The sequence below is a fragment of the Harpia harpyja genome, chromosome 7 (genome assembly GCF_026419915.1).
Source record: "Harpia harpyja isolate bHarHar1 chromosome 7, bHarHar1 primary haplotype, whole genome shotgun sequence".
Lineage (NCBI taxonomy): Eukaryota > Metazoa > Chordata > Aves > Accipitriformes > Accipitridae > Harpia > Harpia harpyja.
Window position 1 is genome coordinate 15190098 of NC_068946.1, and position 20710 is coordinate 15210807.

General features: G+C 43.8%; 1 protein-coding gene across 2 annotated transcripts in view; it reads right to left on the minus strand.

Annotated features, from left to right (window-relative positions):
- Nucleotides 1-4477: 4477 nt before the first annotated feature.
- The window catches only part of TRPM8 (transient receptor potential cation channel subfamily M member 8), a 49427-nt gene continuing 33194 nt past the window's right edge, over nucleotides 4478-20710 (minus strand). The window contains exons 18-26 of one of the 2 annotated variants that reach the window (XM_052793010.1): nucleotides 18266-18357; nucleotides 17086-17227; nucleotides 15478-15649; nucleotides 15060-15237; nucleotides 12295-12485; nucleotides 9903-10002; nucleotides 8519-8552; nucleotides 6551-6635; nucleotides 4478-4631 (exon numbers count right to left, since the gene is read on the minus strand). In XM_052793010.1, the coding sequence (XP_052648970.1) occupies nucleotides 6585-6635; nucleotides 8519-8552; nucleotides 9903-10002; nucleotides 12295-12485; nucleotides 15060-15237; nucleotides 15478-15649; nucleotides 17086-17227; nucleotides 18266-18357 (960 nt within the window). In that variant the 3' untranslated portion in view covers nucleotides 4478-4631; nucleotides 6551-6584. Of the gene's footprint in view, nucleotides 4632-6550; nucleotides 6636-8518; nucleotides 8553-9902; nucleotides 10003-12294; nucleotides 12486-15059; nucleotides 15238-15477; nucleotides 15650-17085; nucleotides 17228-18265; nucleotides 18358-20710 lie in introns of those variants that run through there. The other variant, XR_008236051.1, reaches the window with a different exon arrangement.

The window sequence follows — 20710 nt, forward strand, 5'->3', positions numbered from 1 at the left end:
TTTCTAATTCCCTGGAGACCTTAAGCTTCTGGGTAGGCTTGTACAGCCACCAACTTGTGGACACATATTTAGCTAACGGTCGCAAGAGCATTTCAGACGCCTTTAGAAGACCTTGAACAGAATAAACAAGAAGACAAAAAAAGGGAGATGCCAATTAGAAGAACACAGGTGCGCGTTCCACAATAAAGGGAACTTGGCACAAAGAACCTCAATTCAGCAGTTTATCTTGACCAATTAGACTGAGACAAGTTTCGCATGTTTTAGTTGGTATAACCAATTATGTCCTATGTTTATGCGCATGTACAGAGTTAGTATAACCAATTATGTCTTATGTTTATGCGCATGTACAGAGTTGATATAACCAATCATATTTTATGCTTGTGCGCGTGTACAGTGACTTTGCAGAATATGTGATTATAAATATGTGTGTGTTTTAGCAATAAACGTCATCTGCTTTCAACTTTACAGGCGTCCGTTTATTTCTACCTCCTGCACCAACTAGCTGGGGAGCCCGTCGACACCTGCAGAAGAACCTGCTGCATAAGGAAAGATTGAAGGAGTTAGGTCTTTTCTCCTTGGAGAAGAGAAGGGTCGGGGGGACACGCATCATCACAGTACTTAAAGGGTAGCTGCAAAGAAGATACAGGCCCTCTCTTCACAAGGAGCCACATGGAGAAGACAAGGGGCAAAGGGTACAACTTGTATTGGGAGAGGTGGTCCTGCCCTGGGGAGCTGGGGTGGCCACTGCTCAGGGGGAGGTCCTGTCTCCTGAGAATTGTCCTTGGCTGGTGGAGGGGTGGGCAGGAGATGAAATAGTTATTCTCAGCAATGAACACCTAAGAAATATGCAGGGAATAGCAGGAATAAAACTCCACAACTTCCTTCTCCAGTGCCAGCATTCCCTTGCTCAGCACCCTAACCCATCTGCCCCTGTGTGGAGAAGGCCATTCTCCTAAAATCCACTGCCAGCTTTCTCCTCTGCAGTGTTGAGACCTGGGCCAGATGGAGAAAGATCCTCTTGCATCTGTGAAGATGACATGACATTCAGAACAGGGACTGACCCTACTGGAGGACCCTTCTGCTATGAATTGCCCTTGCTCCTCTCCATCTCTGCACATAGCACATGGGGCAAAAGAAAGGCAGGACCAGGGCCTGTGTGCCTCAGGGCCCAAGTTTTGCACCATTTCATTTCCAGAAAGAAAAGACACACAGATAAGGTGAAGAAGCCGGACTGTTTATTCGCAGAAGGCCAAGAGGAGGGATGAGCTGGGAGCAGATGAAGGGGACAGGCAGGGCCTTAGGGCTAGAGCTGTCCCATGGGCAGGGAGAGGCCATGAGCGACCCAGCCTTCCATGCACACTCAGCTGTGCCCAGGATCAGCTCTGCACAGAGCACTAGCAGCACAGAAAGCTGGTGCACGGGAAAGAAGGTCTTCTCATCCTCCATGTCCTCCAGAGCTGTTCTTGGAGCACTGCCAGTCTGAATCTGGAAGACAACTTTCTCTCTGCAGCTCTTAGCAGGAATAGGGTTTGAGACAGAGAGGCTGACGTCTTTTGTCGTGCTTTGAAGGGCTGGGGCAGAGAGGAAGAGAGACGAGGTCAGAACCCGGATCTGCGGGGACCCCAGGAGCGCCTCCTGCCAGGGCCGCCCCAGCCAGCTCTTCCCATGGCCAGGAGGGAGCAGGGGCCAACAGGATCAGCCGGAAGGTGCTGGCCACAAACGCCACGTGCCCCTGAAAGCTCTCTCTGCTCTGCCCACGCTGCCCCTCATCCGCGCAAGGAGCAGAGCTCTCCCCAGCTGGGGCAGGGATCACAGCTCCCGGCCCAGGGTCTTTCCCCCTCCCTGCCAGTCCCCACTGACACCCACCCTGCTGCCCTCACTCACCCTTGTAGATGACCTGGAGCTTCACCTGCTGATGCATCACGTGCCGCCCGGCGAGCCCTAGGAACGCACAGCCCGTCACAAATCCTGCTGGCCCCAGCAGCACTCCTCCCCTTGGCAGGGCTGAGCCCGGGGTCCTCCCAGAGCATGACGCCCGAGGGCAGGGGTGGGAGAGGGCGGCAGGGAGCCCCGTGGGTGCCCTGGCCCTGCATCGGGCAGTCGGGGCTCCACAGCCACAGGGCCAGTTCCTGCTGCCGGTGCAGCAGCCGGGGCTGGGGCCAAGCTGCAGTGGGGCAGGGAGGGACCCCGGGGGAGTTGTGGCTCACCAAGGAACCTGATGGCCGCTGCTCGCATGGATGCCTGTGGGCTCTCCAGGTACAGCAGGGACTGCTGCACGTACTCGTCCACTCTGCTGCTGTACTCTGCCAGCTGGAGAGAGCACAAGGGGATGGAGGGAAGGATTGGTGCAGACTCTGCCCCCAGGTCGGGCGCTCCCTGCACCCCGCCTTTCCTGCCAGGACACCCCTGATGCCCAGCCAGCAGCCGGCTGGTGCCGGGGTTTGGAGGGAGCAGGGGGCTGGGTGCTCCCTGGGGAGCCACGGTGCCACCCTGCTGCCAAAGCCCAGCTGGGCTGGGGCTCCGTCATCAGCACCCGGGGCTCAAGGAGGGAGACGAGCCTGGAGAAGAGTCCACAGGGCCGCATGCCTGAGGGAAGGGAGCGTGTGTGGGGGGCAGGCTGGCGGTGATGGGCTGCAGCAGTGGGCAGGGGCACACTCTGGGATTTTGAGTTTTCAGAACATGGTTCAAAGTTACATTCACTATTTTACAAGAGAACAGATCACTAGAGCTACTGGCAAGTACACTGCAGGTTTTATATATGAAAGGAATCAACTAAAAGCACAATTTTCACATTCAAAGCATACAAATGACATAAAAAATAATTTCTAGAAAGGAAACATCTCATTAATTTATGATGCAAGCTAACTGTCACAGAAGTCAATGAAAGCCTGAGTCCTTTATAAACTTTTTAACAGAGGAACGCAAGTATTTCCATATGTAAACAAGCAACGCTGCTATCGGTAGTGCTATATCCCCCAGATTCATGTAATGCATGGCATACAGTAAAGTTAGGTCATGTGAAGCAGGAAGAAAAAAGCGATAGCCTTTCTGATTTCACCTCATCACAGTTTTCCCTGTAAAACTATTCCATTTTCAGCTACAAAGACAAGCAGAGCAGCAGCTCCAGTAAACGATGCATGCATGTGCTGGCCTCCTCAGTCAGTAAGCTGCACCTCTACCAGCTGCATCCTAAAGTAGAAACATTCCCCATGTACAACAGCACTTCATATCCTTGTACTGAAGCAAACACCAAAACACACAAAAACAGTCTTGTCTTCCCCATATTGGACCAACATGTTTTCACAGCAGACATGGACTGGAACATGCTCTTGTGCACAGAGGCAGGCCTGCACACAGGCTTTGGTTTCTAGCCAGGCAACAGATGGCTGTATTTGCACTGGTCAAGGCGACTCACCTGGGGAGTGTTCTGCTTCAGCAGAAATTCCCTCTTCACCTACCTAACAACTCATCTGGAGACGTCATGTGGCACCCATGTAAGCACCCATATGTTCTGCCTGACAGCCCTCAGACTAACTGCAAGTCATTGTAAAGTGTATGGACTATGATAGCCATTGCCAGGCAAAAGGAAAATACCTAAACCTTCAAAATCAAACATCTTGGGAGATTGTTCCTAGACACAGGGGATGGAGACGGATACAATGCTTTGCAAGGTAAATAAATGCCATTTGTAGTGGTTTCCCTTCAGTTGGTAGTGCACCCAGTTATACCACACAAAATTCAGCTGCTATTTTGGACAGAACGCAGAAAAAGCAACCTCACCATAGCAAGCATCACAATATTTAAAGCTGGCCAACAATCTCTTCTCCATTTCAAAATGCAAACATCTGCAAACAGATGTTTGAAAAAGTTAAATGAATTGCAATGCTCCCAGTATACAAATTATCACTAAAGAAAGAAGCAACGATTGCACACAAGGCCTTTGGAAACACTTTTTAGATGAATTAAGTCTCCCATGCGGGGTTGTAATAGCTGAGCTTCAGCATTGCTGCACAGTTCCAGGTAGAGTGGAAAGAAGTCCACACTGTTCATGCAGGGTCTGAGATGTGGGTGCAGGGTTGGACCAAATGCTGTCTTTCCTCCAGGGGATGATGCTGAAATACATCTTATACTGGCATGCCAGCATTACAGACCTCAGCAGGTCTGACAGACATACCATGCAAGTAACAAGCTCGATCTGGCTACTACACGAAGGAAAGGGAAAGGAGATTGATTCATTAAGACAAGCAATTAGTGGCTAAAGGAAACCCATGAACAGGCCCCTTTGAGTGAAATTGAAAAGCAAAGTGATTTTGGCAGCAGCAGCAGAACTGTTGGAATTAGGAGTGCTTTTTAACAGCAGCTGACAAGGTCTAATTGCTGCCATTGAACATCAGGGGAGATGAGGAAAAAGAAGAGCTTGGGTAACACAGGAGTCCTGCCAGGAGATAAACAGTCATCTTAATGTTTTACCATCATCTTGCAACAAGCAGAAAGGGCTGTTTTATCGAAAAAATAAAAACCGAAAAGAATCCTAGTAACTCCTGCTGAGACATTGACACTCTGGTGGATCAGTTACCGTTTGCTTGGTGGTTACTGCCAGCTCAGAGAAATTACTCTTGATGAATCAGTACCTGTGTGAGCAAAAGAAAAAGGTTTAGTACAGAGCTCCTAGCCTGCCTCAACATTTTGCTTTCATCCTCATGACATTAGCTTGGAAAGTTGGATGTCTTGTGCAACACTTGGGATGAAGGAGTTCTTTGCAGCACCCAGCCAGAACATGGTGTCTTAGCGGAGTAGCAGAGATACTCGTCAGGAAGTGAAAGCAAAAGAGACACCTGCATGCAAAGTACCTGGAATGGCCAATCCGGCATCTCATGTTGAAGACGGTCAGCACAGATACAAGTACTCCCTTTCAGATGAGATAGCATAATGCACACATCTGCATCCTGTGAGACACTAACCTCTCTGTTCACACTATGATGTTAGTACTGTGGACTGCCAAGGCTCAGCCTTAGAGTCAGGACAGCTCACAGGCAAAACCGTTTGATCACAGCTGGGATGTCATCTAGATAGTTTACCAAGCATAAACTGGAAAGGGACTCCATCTTTTCAAGGCACTTATTATCTATAAGGAGAGGCTGTTTCCACAAGCTCCATCATATTTAGGTATCTTCTTTCCCAGGTAGGCTAACCATAATTCATTCACTCCTTTCTACAGATTATTTGTTAAGACTTCCAGTTCCTCGTCACTGTTCTGAACACTCTCCAGCCACTCCGTCATCTTCCTGGAAGGTTAATGCGAACACTGGATGCTGTACCCAACAGAGGATTCACCACACTATAAGCGGCAGGAGGATTATTTCATACGTCTCACAGACAACAAAACACGAGCTATTTAATATTCCATTTCAGACACTTTTCTGCAGAACTGCTGTCTCATCAGATTTTCTGCCATTTTGTGCCTGTGTAGCCAGTAATTCCCAGGTAACTATAAAATTTGCATTTGTTCTTACTGAATTGCAACCTATTTTTCAGCCAAACTGCAGCTACCTTTGATCTGAACCAGTGTTGGTTTGAGTGGGGTTGGCCTAGATGACCTTCAGAGTTCCATTATTCTACAGCCTATTTTCTAGGTGACTTGGAGTTTACTGCATCCAAGAAAATGCCCAGGAACTGGTGATCCTTGTAGATTTTATTAGGTGGTTGCAAGTCATTCATAACTAAACTGAACTTCAGGTCAAGTGAATATGAAGTTGTCCCTGAAAAATGGGGAGACAACTGATTCAGGAACATTTGGCACAAGTATAAGCTACCTTGCAGAAAAACCCTCTATGGGAAAAGAGGCCAGGCTCTAATGTTCAGGCTGATCAAGTTGTTCCAGATTATCCTTGTCAACAGCTACACTTCTTAACCTCCTGTCTTAAAGAATGCATCCATCAATATTCTGTCTGGCTTTCACATCCCACTGGAACCTGTGGCTCCAACCTAGTTCTTCACAGAAGTCGATGAAAATGGACACAAGGCTCATGACCAGATGCTGAACTGCAGCTCTGGAGACTTTGGGTTAACTCTTCACTCTGCAGTTTATCATATAGGACACAGGAAGGCTATAGTGATCTGCCATAATGCCCCACTTTGACAGTGGGAAAATAAACCATATTCCTACCCACAATTCTGTCTTTTCTATTTGGTTTTTATGTTCCTCAGAGTTAAAATGAACCAACTGTAAAGGATCCAGCACAGCAGCTCCTAATTTTCCAGGGGGCCTCCAGCACAAAGACAACTAAAATAACCTTGGGTTATTCACAGTTTTTCAAAGGTGAGGGAGCAAAACAAGATATTTTAAACCGTGCCAAAAATGGAAAATTGTATTTTTCAGAAAAAAACAAACAAGGAAGATAATTTAGCTGTTATTTCTTTTCTAATATTAGACAACATCAATACAAGCATCAATAATTAATACTAACTCTTCTTCCAGAGACATACAGATTTAACATCCCAAATGCTGATAACTTATTCAAGTCAAAGAATGGGTTTAAAGAAGGCTTACCCTGCTCAGGTAGCTGCTCTTGGATTTCAGATGTTCATTTGATTTTGCTGGAAATCTCTTTCAGAAGGCCTTTCAAATCAGAGAGCTTAAAAATTAAAAAAAAAAAAAAGAAAAAGAAAGAAAGAAAGAAAGAAAGAAAAATTGTTTATGTAAAGTCAGTCTAACTCATTCCAACAGATGATCACAGCTTGGGATGAAGGGAAAGGAAAAGAACAAAACAAGCAAGCAGTAGTAAGTACCTTGAAATACCCTAGAACATACATACCCTAGAAAATACCATACAACATCAGCAACAACAGGCATAAAACACATCTGGCCTCCTGCCTCCCTGGCTACCCTGTGGACACCAGCCACTACTTCAAAAGCAATAACTGACTGCTTTTTTCATTCAGTAGTCACACTGTGGTGACAAATGAAGCAGTGTTAATATTGCTTTTCACAGGAAAGCAATAGTAATAAGTAATATGAGTAACGAGTAATTGCCTCTCCAAATATTACACCAAATGCAACAGTGCTTGAAAGGACACTCCCAATTACAGTTTTCATCAATGTAATTAATGCAGTGAGCCCTAATGCCTATGTATTTCACCTAGTTAACAAGCAGGTATCATGACAGCTACAAGCTCCCAACTATAATGCACCTCCTTGTGCTCCTTTAAAGCAGAGACTGCAGATCGCTGGAGTTTTGTGGAGCATTCATTCTGGCACACAGAGCTACCTTCAAACCCTCCCTGTGCCATAACTGAAGGCCATTATTCCTCGGGACATCTGCATCAAGTTTAAAGAAAAGTTTACCCCATGATCAAGGCTCATGCCTAGGACTCAGTTACATCCTCAGACTTGTTTTTAGGACATCATCTGAAGCGAGAGCCAGTGAGATATCTCTGGAGTGCCTTGCTCTCAAGGGCACTACTCCTAAGCACTGGCCTCGGTACGTTTCTGTCACTAAAGCTGAAGGCACGAATAGAGAAAACAGCTTGCTGTGAGGTATTCCCTCACAGAATAAGAGGCACGATTTGGGTATTACTTTTCAGTATAGAATTAAGGTTATCGTATTTCCTTTCAGTTTCACAAGAAGCATCACTAGACACATACTTGGTCACTCACAATTTCCATTTCAGTCTTGAAAGCAAGCTATCATTTTACAATCTACATTATTTGACAGCAATCAAAAGTAGTATTTTGAAGTATATGTGGGCCTTTTCACCCTTGGACTTCTAAAAAGTCTGTTCTTCACATCAAAGCAATACCCCACTTCAGAGGCAAAATACATAATTCAATCAAGCCTCAAAAAATACCCATTGTGAAGGTCTTTTCAGTATCACAGTCATAAAAAGTATACTTGTATGACAATTCTAATAATGATGTGCTCTCTAGTAGGTTGGTAGCTTTGTATTGCTTCAACACAGGATGTTTCTGTGAATCAGATGAGAATTGGTTATTTTAATTGTAATTAAAGGTCTTCCTATCCTGCATTATGTATGGAGCATCCTTTGTTTACCTAGCAGGTGTTGCCTGTGCTATCTGAAGCACCACCAGGCTTGCCACAATGTATGTGAACTGCTACTTCATTTTATAAGCAGAGGTTCAACAACAACAACAACGAAGTAGGATTAATTACTCACGCCTTCAGCACTAGAAGCTAAACTTGACAGAACATGTGTTTGAGAATGGTATACTCTAAGCGTGTAATGCCCCTTCTTCCCATCAGTGTTTCATGGGCCTGTTACACAACACTTCTTCAGTGCTAAGCAAGTATCTTTCTACTTAATTTTCCAACAAAGTATGAAGCTACACATGGAATCAAAGATGCAAAGGAGCACATTAAAAAAGCCCAATTAAAATGGGGTCCCGGCAATAGTAACAAAGACTGCACATGACTCTCAGTGATGCTCATTTTCCTTGTGGACCACTACTTGCTTTACCAGATAGAAGCATATCCCTCAGAGCAGTCTGAAACACAAGTACCTTTGCATCCAGTTGTCTAAATCGATGCACCATCCTGAAAACAGAAAGAAGACACAGAAGAAAGGGCTGAGTCCAGGTATTAGAGAAGCCTTGGCTAACTGCCCTCCCCCCTTTGCAAAACTGGGCAGAACTGCTTTGCAGAAGTCTCTCTGGAGCTCAGAGATGTAGTTCTCATCTTTGGCCAAAGAGCAGAGCTAAGGCAATTAGAGTCTGAAATTGTCCGAAGACTGCCCTCTTTGCATGTAGTCAGAGGGCAGTTACAGATTGTCTGCAGATGCCCCTGCTTGGGAACACCAGTGTTTCATCCTTCCAAGAAGGCAGGGCTGCAGGTGCTTTGGCATTGTTTTTATTACAAGTATATTAACTAACATATGAATTACTGTTAGTGCCGTGCTACTCCATTTTCCCTGTCAACACTCCTGCTTCCAGCATAAAAGCTATTTTGTTTTTATTTGTTTGGCTTCTTATCCATGCTGAGTGCCTCTGGGTAGTCTTAACATAAACACTTACTTGTGGACAGCAATGTCCACAGCAGGGGCAGAGGGGCATGGAAGAGTCTGGTCTTTCCTATCCATTCTTATCAGCTCTTCCCTTACATTTGACTTAGGGAAATACTAAAGCTGCTGGAAGTTAGCTACAAAATTATGCCATCATACAAAGCAGGTTAGTGTTGCTGTTTTCTAGCTTTCTTTATATTTCATTTTCCTTGTATACTATTACTCTGAAAACACTGAGACAGATCCCAAAGATAAAGTGTCATGATCTGGCAGTCAAAGAAGAATAGTCCAAGTCATCAACCTTCAAATACAATAATTCCAAATAGCATCTTCCCCTCTCCAGAGGTCTTTCCTACTTATGCGATAAAGTACAGACCTCTGTATAGATTGATGCCATGGGAATGCTTGATATTCCAGGTCTAACACTAAATACTCTCTGCTAACTGCATAATGTTACAAAACTAGTCAGCTATACAACTGCTTTCCACAGTGAGACCTCAAAACACTATAGGAAGACAACATTTTCTCCTCTGGTGGTAAAATAGAAAGCCTCAAGTACAGAAAGGTGAAATAATTTGAGAAATACTGTGACAGACATTTGGAACAAGTGTGTTTAATACATCTACCCAGCTGTGTGCATAACATGCCATTATAACCCTTGCAATATTGCCATTAGTATTCTACCAGACCAATCAATTATTTCTGAAGACAGCCTGCAGCAGCTGACAAAACCCCCACCATTTTTCTTAGAAAGAAAATGCACATTTATGCTGAGTTTATTTATCTACTCATTAGTTTGTAAACATTTAGAGCTGCTGAAAACTTGCCTTCACTAAAAATATTCAACAGAAAGTTAAGAGAGTGAAGACAAAGAAGGGCAGACGTACTCTTCTGATGAATCATTTGCTTTGGTATTGATTTTGACAAGGTAATTCTCCTTCATGACAGCTTCCCATGCCAGAATTTCATTGTCCTCATTTTTTGAGCCTGGAAAATGTATGTGAAGAAAAACAACACTAGATTCAGTTAATTTGTCTTTCCAATGCTAAGATGCAAAAAGGCTGGGTTAGTGCTAGCATTCAGAGGCTAATGATTCCCTTCTCTGCATCCAGAGCATTCGCAGCCCCACTTTCCACCTGTGACACAGCTCTGATAAATGTGATATTAATGCATTTTACTGTATGCTCCTGGCAACCACAGTTGGTTAAAAAAAGAAAATATGAACAAAAAACCCCTAACAAGCTCCAAAACTCTTTCTGGAATTTTTTGAGCCTTGGTTAACACGAGTGCTTTGTGAAATGGCAGCCGCTTCAACAGGCATAGGACATTCCAGAAAGTTCCTATCTGGGTTTGCACTTTCTATTTGTTTCTACATTATCCCATATTGAATCACTAAGAGTAACACGTATTAAGAACCATGTTGTATGACTTATCATTGAACTAAAACTTTTCAAAATGATGAAGCATTGTCTTCTCTAAAAAACATCTCCTGTTGATGCTGTAAATTAGAAAGTGACACAGAGCAAACCACTTCGAGGCATCAAAGTCCTCCAGGATAATACTTCTGCATTTTATCCTGTTCCAACAGGACAGCACAAACCACATGAGTTCTAATTTTAAAAAGTTAGCTGAGGCAAAAGAAGCCCACAGCTGGCAAATGACTGAAGTCCCATTTCCTCCACCCAGTGCTCCTCTGACCTCACACAGCCTCAGTTGTTCTCCCACATACCAACAAGCATTTAAGCACCCAAATCCCAACCATTTCCATAAGAGTTAAGTGGAGAAGCCAGGATTTTGCAGTAGTCAATACATTAGTGTGCTTTCTCCATGCAGTTCTCAGTTCCTGTCAGCAGCAAAACCATGATGATATTCCAGCTCTAGTTAATCCTTCCATTTGCTTTTAGAACTGCAACATCAACTGTGCATTACTTGGGCAGAAATATCTGCCGTTAAACAACCTTCCCAGCAAGGAAACCAAACAGTGATTTGGACAGCCAAAACAATTTAGTCAACACTAAGGAATTTTATATGCCAAAGCAGGCATCTTTCTGCTGAACTAGTAACAAATCCAGCCTGTGCTGCAGGGCAACTGCAAGGTTGCTGATGGATGGGAGTAAGACTGTCAATTAACTCAACTTATCCTCTCTCGTCTGCTTCTCAATGGGACTTTAAAAAAGAGAAAACACTCCATTTGTTGGGGGGAAAAGCTTGTTAAAACAATTCATATCTGTGTCTTCTGACAGAGTAAATAAGGGGGAAATAGCTAGAGGACTGACTCGGCCACTGCTGCATTTTTGAGGCAATTTGCCCATTTGGCCATGCCCAGAGGGTCAGGAGACTCTCTATTCTCTTTCAGTCACTCACCAGCAGGCAGAAGAGCCTCTGAAGATGATTGTCCTCTACTAGGCTGCCATAGCAGCTACTAGCTGTATTAGCTGGGAAACTGTAACTGGAGGACAAAAAGAAATGCAACTCCAGAAGGTAGAGTGGCAAGCAGAGACTAAGACCACCTCTTGTACTAGTTACCTAAACACTCAGAGCATGCAACATCAGGGATCTCTGCCACTGGGTAACAGTGCAGGAAGGATGTGCTACAAGATGTTAATGACAAATGGGATGGTTTACATTTTTCATGCAGAGCATGAAGATGAATTTCAGCTGCTGCAGGCTCTGGATGAATTTATTCAGTGCTCTAACACAAAAAAAACCCCTTTTAAAGCTAGGAAGAAGCATAGGCAGCCCTAAACTGATAGGATTAATTTGAAGACTTAATTGATTTACATACATGAAGTAATTCTGCCTTGAAATGTCTTGGACAAGAAAGCACTGGATAACTCTGCACAGTACTCAAGTAGACCAGGTCTCAGTAGAACACAAAAGCTCTCTAACCAGACCAAAACGAAAGCTACTGAGGGGCAGGGATCACAATAATGCTCTATTAGAGTTTTAGCATAAGGAGTTAGGAGTATAATTCCCCGTATCCCAGAGAGAGCGCACCTTGAGTACTGAAGGAAGATTATGGCTGAGAAGCAGCGAGGGACTTTGATTCGAATCTTACTGAAGAGATTTCCAGCAATATAGTGGATTTGCATTTGATAGAGAACATGAATGAGCTGCTCCTCTTTTCCACTACAACCACCTCCTCCAAGGTCTACATTGCCCATGAAAATTTCCCACCAAAATACTAGCTGCCTGGTTTAAGCACACCATGCCATGGAAGAGTTGCAATGCACCTGCACCAGAGCTGACTTTTAGGCAGTAAGGAATAATCCAACTCACAACAAATAGATGGCTCTTTACTTTCTTTCTTACAGCAGCATTTGAAACATTTCCTCATCACCATGTATATGTAGGCAAAGATGACGAAAGGGAAGGGGATAGTCAAGCGACTGCAGTATTCCTGGACCAAGAAGTAACGCTGGAACTTCCACACCTGGTCGTTGTTCTCTTGCACTGATCCAACAGTGTAACTAACAGGTAAAGAAAGAGAAAATACATACAGCATTAGTTACTCACTCCATCAGAGCCAAGTAACACAGTGTTTCTCTTTATTATACTAGGGCATGTTTTTGTAAAGTCATCCTGGAGCTGTTACTTTTTACTGATTAGGAGGTTATTGAGTTTGTCCTTTTTAGAGAGAAGTTTGAAAATGAGAAGAACTAAGACAGTAGAAAAAAAACCACCCTGAAGTTACAAATAAACTGGAAAAATGAGGAACAGGGAGAAAATACTCCACATACTTTCACTACCTTAGCTCTAGGCAATTTTCTTCCAGCCTAGACACATGGGAACAGGATGCTTCTTTGCAAGATACTGTCTCATTAATTCATCAGCTAACTTCTTTCTAAGCAAAAAAAAAAAAAAACAAACCTAAAAATAGAACATTTACAAAAAATGAAAAGCTCCTGAGATTTTTAGTGGAGGCATTAAGAATGCTCCAGGCATGGATCAAACCTACTGTACGAACCCAGCAAAGCAACAACCACAAGGGCAAACAGCTCCCAGACTGCCTGACCTTTCATTGCTGACATTAAATGGCAGACAGATGCTTCCAAAATGTCCGTGTTGAGATCCTAACAGACCCTTACATGAGATAAGCTAAAACCTTCACCTGGTGGAAATTATCTATTGTTTTAGAAGATAATACAATCCTGAATATCAGAAGTATCTAAAATGTAATATTCACCCTTTTCAGCTAATGCATACCAGATGCAAAGAAATAGTTGGATTCTCTGTTGTTAAAATTAATATATAATTGTAATTACAACATATAGAGACACTGATTGGACTGGTGTCTAACAGACATCAGCATTTTTAAAGATTGACAGACACTATGTACACACTGGTCATAGGAGGAGTCATCCCAGATTTCACACATTTCCAACTGCATCAAGAAAATAAACATCTGGGATTGCTGTTTGCCCACTGGGCTTCCTGACTTCAGTACAATCCAGCGCTCCTCCTTAAATTGTGCAGTCTGTTGTTAAAATGAACTATGCAAAGCTCTGAGAGTGCCATTACAGAATTCATGTGGGTCCTTCCACAAAATAAGCTGAACTGGCAAAAGCTAGGTTTTTACTGGCATAACTGTATAAACCAGAGCATTTACCATTAGCTGCTGTTAAAATAAGTGTTCTAACAAATATCAAAGGCTTCTAGGGTAGAGTGGCTTACTGCTATACTTTCCTTGATTAATGTGAATTGCTTTCACCCTTTCTAGTGAGTATAAGCATTGTCTTCTGTCCCCTGGTCCTGTGCAGGTTAGGAAAACTAGGTACAATAAATAGATATGCTGCACTGGTCCTAGCTGCCTTGTCAAAAATCACATTACTGACTGCCTTTGGAGTCCAGCTCAGCATGGGAAGAAAGGTTCAGGGCAGAGGGGTGAGCAGATCCCAAAGCTGAGGCGTTCTCAACTCATCACACTAATACATCTCATCTCAGGACAGTAAACATTGGCATTGGCATTCGGAAGGGAGATCTTCTTGAGGCAAACCAAGAGTCCTTAGCAGTTCCTGTAAATACTCTTGTTGCCAAAGCAAATTCCCGCCTAGTCTGTCACTGCCAAAGTACCATCAAACAAACAAAAATAAACATCACAGACCTCAAGAATGATGCCTAGGCGTAAGTATTTTTGTTAGGCTGCAAGGGAGTGCAAAGCAGAGAAGAAGTAGGATTTCTGGAAGAAACTGAGGAAACTTTTCCCTGAGGACCAGTTATGGTTTGCTCTTGTTGGTCCCAATGCAGTCAATATATATTTGATAATGTGCACAACAGCAACCATTTTTATTTGGCAAATCAGTGCTGGCTATGTGATACAGTCAGCAGTTACCAGCACCAAATTTCTGGTGTCTCGTCCATCTGCATGGTGTAATACCTCACAAGATGTCAGAATAGGCCTCCTGACTGGTAGACCCACAGACAAATTACCATATAAAAACCAGAGGTGATGGCATTTTTCAAGACAAAGTCCTTTTATATGTCCCAAGGAGATGCGGCCCATTGCCTGTGCTATAAGTCAGAACGATAAATAGCAGGTTCACCAGAGCAGTAACACACCCATCATTACCACACAGCAGTTCTGGTTAATAAAACCTGAGTGTCACAGAAAGACTGCAATAATAACTTGTTTATTCTGTCTAGCACAGTCAGTTGTGCAGCAACTCACTCTTGGTAAAGCACTGACCCAGCAGCTATCACCCCCTCTGTGAACCACAGGCATTTGTACTAAACCCAGTGTGCAAAGGATGCCTAAAGAAGTAGTAAAAGGACAGGCAGCAAGCCATCCCCAGGACATTGTACCAGTTTTGATTAGGCTGCTGTGAGAAACACTGAATAACCTTGCCTTTGTTCACCTTCCCATGCCACACCCTTCACTTGAGAGGTCTGTTTCAAGTTGGGAACCCCATCCAGACTACTCCCAGCACAGGACACAGGCAGAGTCCAAGGCCTGGCTTCATGCCGTTTTCCAGGACTTCATTCCCTTTCTCCGAGCAATATCGATACAGAGATCACAAGCAAGTGATCGCTCCTTTATTACCTACCCAAACATGGCCACGAGCAGGTTCACAAGGAGGATGTTAGTCGAGAGCATGTAAATGCAGACAAGGGGAATGGTAATCCACTCTGGGAAGCGGGGTTGGTTGTTGGCATCCAGCTCCACGCACAAGGGCTTGGACTCATTGCCAGAAAAGGTGCAGCGGTCAAAGTTATAGGTGGTACCTCAGAGGGTGAGAGAGGAGAACAAATAGTGAGCCTTCTCCCCCTCTTTCTGTTGGGTCCAGCCCCAGGTACTGCCATTGACCCCAATATGTGTGGCCTCCTCCTTCCCCACCTCCCCATCAGACATAAAACCTTGCCTGGCTGCTGCTTGGAGGAAAGGGTTCAACACAGGACTGGACAACCACTGAAAGGACAGAGCCTTCCACCCACCCAGGAGAGCTTCCCACAGAAAACAGGTACCGTCAACATCATCAGGGTACTGGCCAAACATAGCCAGGTATGGCTCGTAGATGACAGATCGAAATATCCACTCCCAGCGGTGCTCATTCTTCCTCAGGATGCCTTGCCTGGCCACGCCAAAGGCCACCATCCACACAGCAAAGAGGAAGAGGAAGAAGAAGACATCTATCATCTAGAAAAGGACAACAAGCAAATGCATCAGTGACCCACCACATGCCTGTCGCAAGCCACACATGGCTTTTTTCTCCCCAGTTTTATATTTGGGAGGAGAACAAATATTAGAAAAGCTACACAGCACCATTTTAATGCAAGTTTTCACATCACTGCTTCCTAAATTTACAGTCACCAACACACACGCATGCAAATAATTAACCATTCCCGCTCAGGGAACTTCAAAAATGTTTACACAACCAGAAAAGCAAGGCATGTTTCAGAATGTAGGATATCCCCCCGGCATCAGGCAGGGTCCACCCACAAAAGCAAGATCCACATATAAAGACTACTTATGCAACAACTGTAGCTTGCAACGCTCCAGCCAAGTGTCAGGTGAAAGCAGCCACCAGTTCTGAAAATGCTACCCTGGATGGCTTCAAACCAGCATTTATAGTCCAGACACTCTGGCAAGCAGTTTCATGAATTTCTGTCTCTTAATAATATACAGATAACTGAAGACTGGCAGTATCCCAGTTGAGCTTTCCCATTTGTTGCAGATCCACCTCCACTAAGGCGTGCCCTTCCACTAGCCCCAAGCATCTTTATTATTACACTTACTCAAAAACTTATCCCTTTTGAAGAAGACTAAACAAGAGAAAGTTGTACAGGAAACAATCCTGTGTTGTTGCTTCCATATCATAAGGCACTCTAGGACTAGGTAATCTCTAGACTTCAGCTTTGCAGCAGTGGTACATGGCAAAATAAAGGCTTTCTGGGTAAGCTGCAGACCACACTGTTACTCCCATTGTCACCACACAGCTGTTTTTTAAATTCCATATACAAGATCGGCTCCAGGTGACATGCACAAATTCAGGCACACTCCAGCTCTCCAATGCTCCTCATTCCCACACCTGCAGTAAAGCCACATCCGTATTATATGGAACGCCACTTTCTTCCTATTACCTTTCCCAGTCTTCTAGCAAACATGCCCTCCAGCTACAAAGGACAGAATTAGCCTGGCCACTCCATAAGAGGCTCTTCACCACTAGCTTCTCCAATTATTTGTGTGATGGATGCAGTGGAAGACAGAAATCCTCCTCCTATACCATTCATCATCACTGTCTTGTTTGGTGAACGCTCATGTGAGCAACAAGAGTGATGGAATATACCACTGAAACATGAGACACGTAAGACAAATCTACCAGGAAACAAATTTCCTCTTCTGTTCTTCAGCCTGATCTTTATTCTCTCCTTGTGCAGAGGGAGAGAAAAAGGCCCTGCTCTTAATTAGGTCCTATTTGAATCTTAATTAATACTGTTTAGCAGATTTAAGAGAAGGAGAGAACTTGCTGCCATCATCAGAACAGTGGTGATTTTCACTCTTGAAGAAAAAAAAAAAAAAAAAGGTGTCACATCATTTATTTAGACTTCCTTGAACAGCTGCCAGAATCTTACCATCCTCTGCAGCATAATAATTTTGGGTCCTAGATTCCTGCTAACTGTGAAAATATGGATCAGCCTCAGAGTAAAAACTATGTAGTCCAAACAGAAAATGACTCTCCCAGCATACCAAGAGCTTTCATCAGATGAGTGAAGCCTGATGGAGACAGTAAAAGAAAATGAAGACAAGCATTGGGTAAAGCATGCAGAAATCAGGTGAAAATACACTGAAACACTGAAATGGGGAGTGGAAAGTGAGTAACTGGGAAACAGAGCACAGCTATCCAGGGCCCCATACCCTCTCCCACCCACCCATACCTGATGACAGGTGGTAGAACTGGTCAATGCACACCTTGTTTACCACCCTTCCTATCTTAGCTACATCATCACTGTGTCTCCTCTTAGCCTCTAAAACTATTAACAGCAAAGAAATCTTGTACTTTTAGCTACTCCCACAGCCCTCCAAAAAGATCACAGTGCAATGACCGCTCTGCTGCACTGAGGCAACAACAACTAAGTTACAGTTGACTGAACAATTACACTGTAAAATGTGTTTCCATCATTTCTTTGTCATGGTTGTTAACTCACCCATTCATGTAAAATAGCTTATGTGAGCTAATGACATTCGGTTAGACTATTGTAGGTACAATTACGGTCCCCTTAAATATAATACACTAAAGCTGAAAGAGTCCAGATTACCATATTAAATAGTCAATAATAGGAGCCAGGGAAAATCCCAAAGAACTTCTGACTCTCCGAAATATTAACCATCTTACCCTGCAACTTTGATATGCTCTATATAGCCAGTCTTGAAGGCGTTCTCATGAAACCTAAGCCTATTTCAATCATCATCTTCTAAACATGCTCATCCAAACCTAAGCATTAAGAAGGGCTGTCCTGGTGGCCCAGAAAGATCTGAGTTTAGGAAAGCCACTTCTGACTCCAAGGATAGACTCAACTTCCATTAAAAAAAAAAAGAGAAAATAATTGCATGCAGATGTTCCCTAATCACTATATTTTATTTCTTTATTTGCTTTTACAGATTTAGAGTCAAGACTTGGCAGTATTTGGGGCCTTCATAAAGAACAGGGAGTTTCATGAACACGTCATTTCCCAAAATCTCATTACAGGTTGTAGTCAAAACCTAGAAAGAAAGCAAAGCCATAACATGGCCACAAGAAAAGATACTACTCACCTGAACACAATCCCTGCTATGAAGTAGAAGATTGCTAGTGTATCCATAACATTCCACAGATCTGAGAAATACTTACTGCCATTCATGTACCACTGGGAAGGAAAAAGAGCAGAAAGTAACCACCACAGAGCACTGAACAGTGACATGGGGAGCTCATCCATCTTCCCCTTCTCTCTCCCCACTGGATGTCCTCATGGGTGAATATTCCACCCACTGCAATAGCGTAAGGATTGTTTCCTTGCCCAATTAATTTTTTGTCACACATAATGGGTATACCAGAGTTCAGATTGCTTTTAATTTCCCCCCAAAAAAGGGGTTTTAATATATCCACCAATGCCAAAAATAACTGGCAACATGTTTTTACTGTAACTTCTAATAGGACTACAGGTCAAGATTTTTTATGTTTAGAGCTCCTTAACACATCTTCTCCTGCAGTTCAGATGTCCTAACCTAATGCTCTTGCACTAGGACCAGTCAAGCACATCAGCAACACAAACACTGCACCACAGTGTGGGTTACTGCGCTCAGAGGACATAACCCAACCACACTGGTGCTTGTGCATGGGGAGAGGAGGGAACAGTCCTGACAAGAGCTGGGACTGATGGACTTAGCGCTCACATGTGTATACACATGCTGCCAGGGGACCTCAGGGTAGATCACGGTATGCTCCAGCAGAACTGCTGCCAAATGGGTCAATGGAGTCTTGGTGTGACACACTAAGAGCAGATGAAACACTGCAGGGAGGCAGGAGGGTCACTGTTTCGGGGCAGTTGAACTATTCCAGCTTCTCTTTCTTCACAGAGCCTTTCAGTAATCTGTCCCTGGCTACACACACATGCTTTTGATCAAATATGCAGGCTTAATTTATTCTTTTAATTACCTGGCGCTCTATTTCTGAATTGCAAGTCTAGTGAGAATCTGCCCATTTCCAGACTGACTGGTACTGCACCCTCGATCCAAAGTTTGTGCAAGAACCAACTTCTGGACCCAATTCAGAGGTGACTCATTAGGACAAGTAGCTTAGCCAGGAGAAACCTCTGCCAGGACTGAAGAAATAGACGAGTCCCTGATCATAATTCTTTTTAATTTTCTTGAAATAATCAAAGCTTAGTACAGTACTGATCAGTGAATCTCTCTATAACTGGCATACCCAAGGAAGGCAATTCTGCTCTCAGTACTTTTATGGGAAACAGAGATTGAAGGGAGTTTTCTTCTAAATGCAGAAGCAGCTATAAGTAGAGACCACCACTTTGCTATTCCAGTTGCACAACTGTTGCATTTTCTTCACATGATGGGACGCATTGCTAAAGATGGACAGTTGTGGCAGCTACCAGGGTATCAGGCTCAAAATATTATCAGACACTATTTCAGCATCTTGGGACCCAAACACACTTTTCTTACTACTTAAGGTACCAAAGGTTGGGCACTGAGTGGGGACAGCATGTCTGACACCTATGACATAGGGCTGCCTCTGTCTAGTAACTCCCTAAATCAAACATAAGTTGTCTTGCTACACATGACAGTGAAGCAGGGGTTTATGTGAATGGCTAGACACACATGGTCCAAATGTCTTTCACAAAGCAATAAGCATATCACTGCACTACAGCTGTATTAAATGCAGCAGGTTTAAGCCTGATGCCTCTTCTATTAAGGGCACAACTGTGGATGGAGGAAAGGAAACAGGTTTTTGTCTAAAGCAGAAACAGAGAGAAAACAGGCAGATGCTTGTAAACAAGTGAGAACAACCGAGACTGCAGTGCAGTTAAGTCCTTCAAATCTCAAGCAGTTCCCACTGCTAAGAGTTAACGTGCATGGAGATTCTGTCCAGATTCCTTCCCCATTTGAGAAAATGGGGCTTTCCTGCACACCCCACAAGTCTACCCACTCACCTGGCTGTAGGCTACATCCATGTGGCTAAGAAGATAGCAGGAAAAAGGCATCTCCGATTTCACTATTGCCATGACAGCTCTAAACAGGATATGAGAAAGTAGCTCTGGCTAGTTAAAAATCTCTAGGACCATCAGAAGTGAAAACAAGGCAGAGCCAGTGGCTTACGGTTCAGATAGAGTTCAGTTCTCCCGAACGGTGAAATAATCTCCTTTAAATTTGGAACAATGTCTAGTAGTTGTCACTGCCACAGACACACCACTCTCTAATCAGAGGGCTGATTTCTCCCCAAAACTAGTTATCTGACTGCAGCAGGTACAGTGGGACCCCAGGCAACATTACTCTTACTTTTCCTTTGATGCGAAAGCAAAATCTGAGACATCCCTCTTTTTTTAAATATTAAGGACACAGATACTATTTTGACTGCAGAGTTAGACCAATGCATGCATAATCTATCTTGGAGGAAGCCAGGGAGAAAGTTTCCTGAGAAGCTTAGAGGTTTGGGACACTGCTCTGCGTTCTGCTCTTTAGCAAAATAGGTTTGAAGCCAGAACACTG